This window comes from Acyrthosiphon pisum, chromosome A1 (genome assembly GCF_005508785.2).
Source record: "Acyrthosiphon pisum isolate AL4f chromosome A1, pea_aphid_22Mar2018_4r6ur, whole genome shotgun sequence".
NCBI lineage: Eukaryota > Metazoa > Arthropoda > Insecta > Hemiptera > Aphididae > Acyrthosiphon > Acyrthosiphon pisum.
Window position 1 is genome coordinate 73,460,951 of NC_042494.1, and position 1,698 is coordinate 73,462,648.

At 36.7% G+C, this 1,698-nt stretch overlaps 1 protein-coding gene across 1 annotated transcript; it reads left to right on the forward strand.

The window, feature by feature from the left end:
• Nucleotides 1-156: 156 nt before the first annotated feature.
• On the forward strand, nt 157-699 carry LOC107884512. The gene has a single exon (XM_016806790.1). The coding sequence runs from the start codon at nt 157-159 to the stop codon at nt 697-699; it is 543 nt and encodes a 180-aa protein (XP_016662279.1).
• The last annotated feature ends 999 nt before the right edge of the window (nt 700-1,698 follow it).

The window sequence follows — 1,698 nt, forward strand, 5'->3', positions numbered from 1 at the left end:
AATCAGAGAAGATTGCCTGGTCGCGGACCGAGAGTGTTCACTGTACACGGGCAGGTGTATCGAAGGATCACCAACGACGTCGTCAGAAACGTCGACAGACACCCAAGTTACTGTGAGCTCTATTTCATTGAATCCGGGGAAGCAAACCGGGTTCGCATGAACCAGAACCACCAGGGTGAGCTAAACGAGACTGTGCTTACAGACTTGGACACGATGCTGAGGCAAACCAATCCATTTGCCATGGCATTCAGCAACATGAGAGCAGTGTGGCTGGAGGAACAGAGAATTGCCAACGCCAATCCTCTGGTGCAACCCAGGAGAGTCACCATGCATTTGGTGGCTGACCCAAACAGTGACCCAAGGCGGTACAATCTACCGCCAACTCAAGTCAACGAAGTTTCGGTCGTGTTTGCTGGAAACAATGGCCATCCGCCGAGAAACCTTGACCTGGTAGTGTTCGACTCGAATCCAGTGAACCCACAACACAGGATGCAAAACTTATCGTACGGCTCCCAGCACGCAGATCCAGTGCTATACCCCCTGTTGTTCCCACACGGTGAACTGGGTTGGCATTTCGAACTGCGACAAGATGATGGTGGCCGGCAAAATGCTGTGCGCACACGCAACACTATCAGAGAATTTGTGTGTTACCGTCTGGCCATTCGTTACGAAGGAAACAACGACCACAGGCATAGATAATAAAAGAATGGATAGGTCATACAACCTTATCAGGCGGGAATTAATTAAAACATTATTTTAGGTTATAAGGTGCTTTTGATAAAAAGATTTATTATCAGTAATCTGTTTATTTATCATGTAGTTCTGTAGTAGTCATTCAACATTCAATATTTGGTGCGTTACAAAATAAATATTATATAATTCATTTAATTCTTCAAAAGCAAAGGAAATAATTACACAATTACAGTATTAAAATGGTACATTATAAATTATAATTAATATAATACAATGTGTCAATATTATTTTACCAATACGAAAATACAATAATAATTCAATAATAATAATTTACAACAAAGAAATGTGTATGTATCAATATAGTTCTTCAGGTTTTTGTACCCACGTAAATATAAATGTCATTCGTGGCTATACCTATTTTATTCATGTCTGAAATGTATTAGTTTAGTAAACTTGGTCCTCAAGGTTAATTTATCATTAGCTTTTTTTGCTTCATGACAAAACCTAGTTTTGTAATATATTTCACATATTTTTTTTATTAATTGGTCTCTGTGCGTATTCAAATCAAAAACATTGATCAAGTTATTGTTTACACATGACATATTATCAAAGACTGAATATTTTTGATATAAATTTCTTTTCACTTTCATTACGATAAAATTGCATGCTTTTCGCTCATTCATGATTTCATTGATGTATCCTCTAAATACTTTTTCTGTTTCTATGCAAATAGTTTGGACATCTAGACTAGGTTTCATGAGTGCCCCTCGATCCTTAATTTGTCCTAATTTACTGGCTTGAGTGTTTGTGATTAAATGCTTCTTACATGTATCACACTCTACCAATCTATACATTTTCATAACCACAAATCCTGCTATGTATATAGATATATCTTCAATGTAGGAATTTAGTTTAATTAATCTTTGATAATAATCATGATCATTACTACCATTTTCTATTGCTATCGTCTGTTGAATAATTCCAGTAGTAGTTAGTATTTTTGTT

What these genes read in the sequence shown, in the direction of transcription:
- LOC107884512 (XM_016806790.1), top strand. Translation starts at nt 157, where the DNA reads ATGAACCAGAACCACCAGGGTGAGCTAAACGAGACTGTGCTTACAGAC.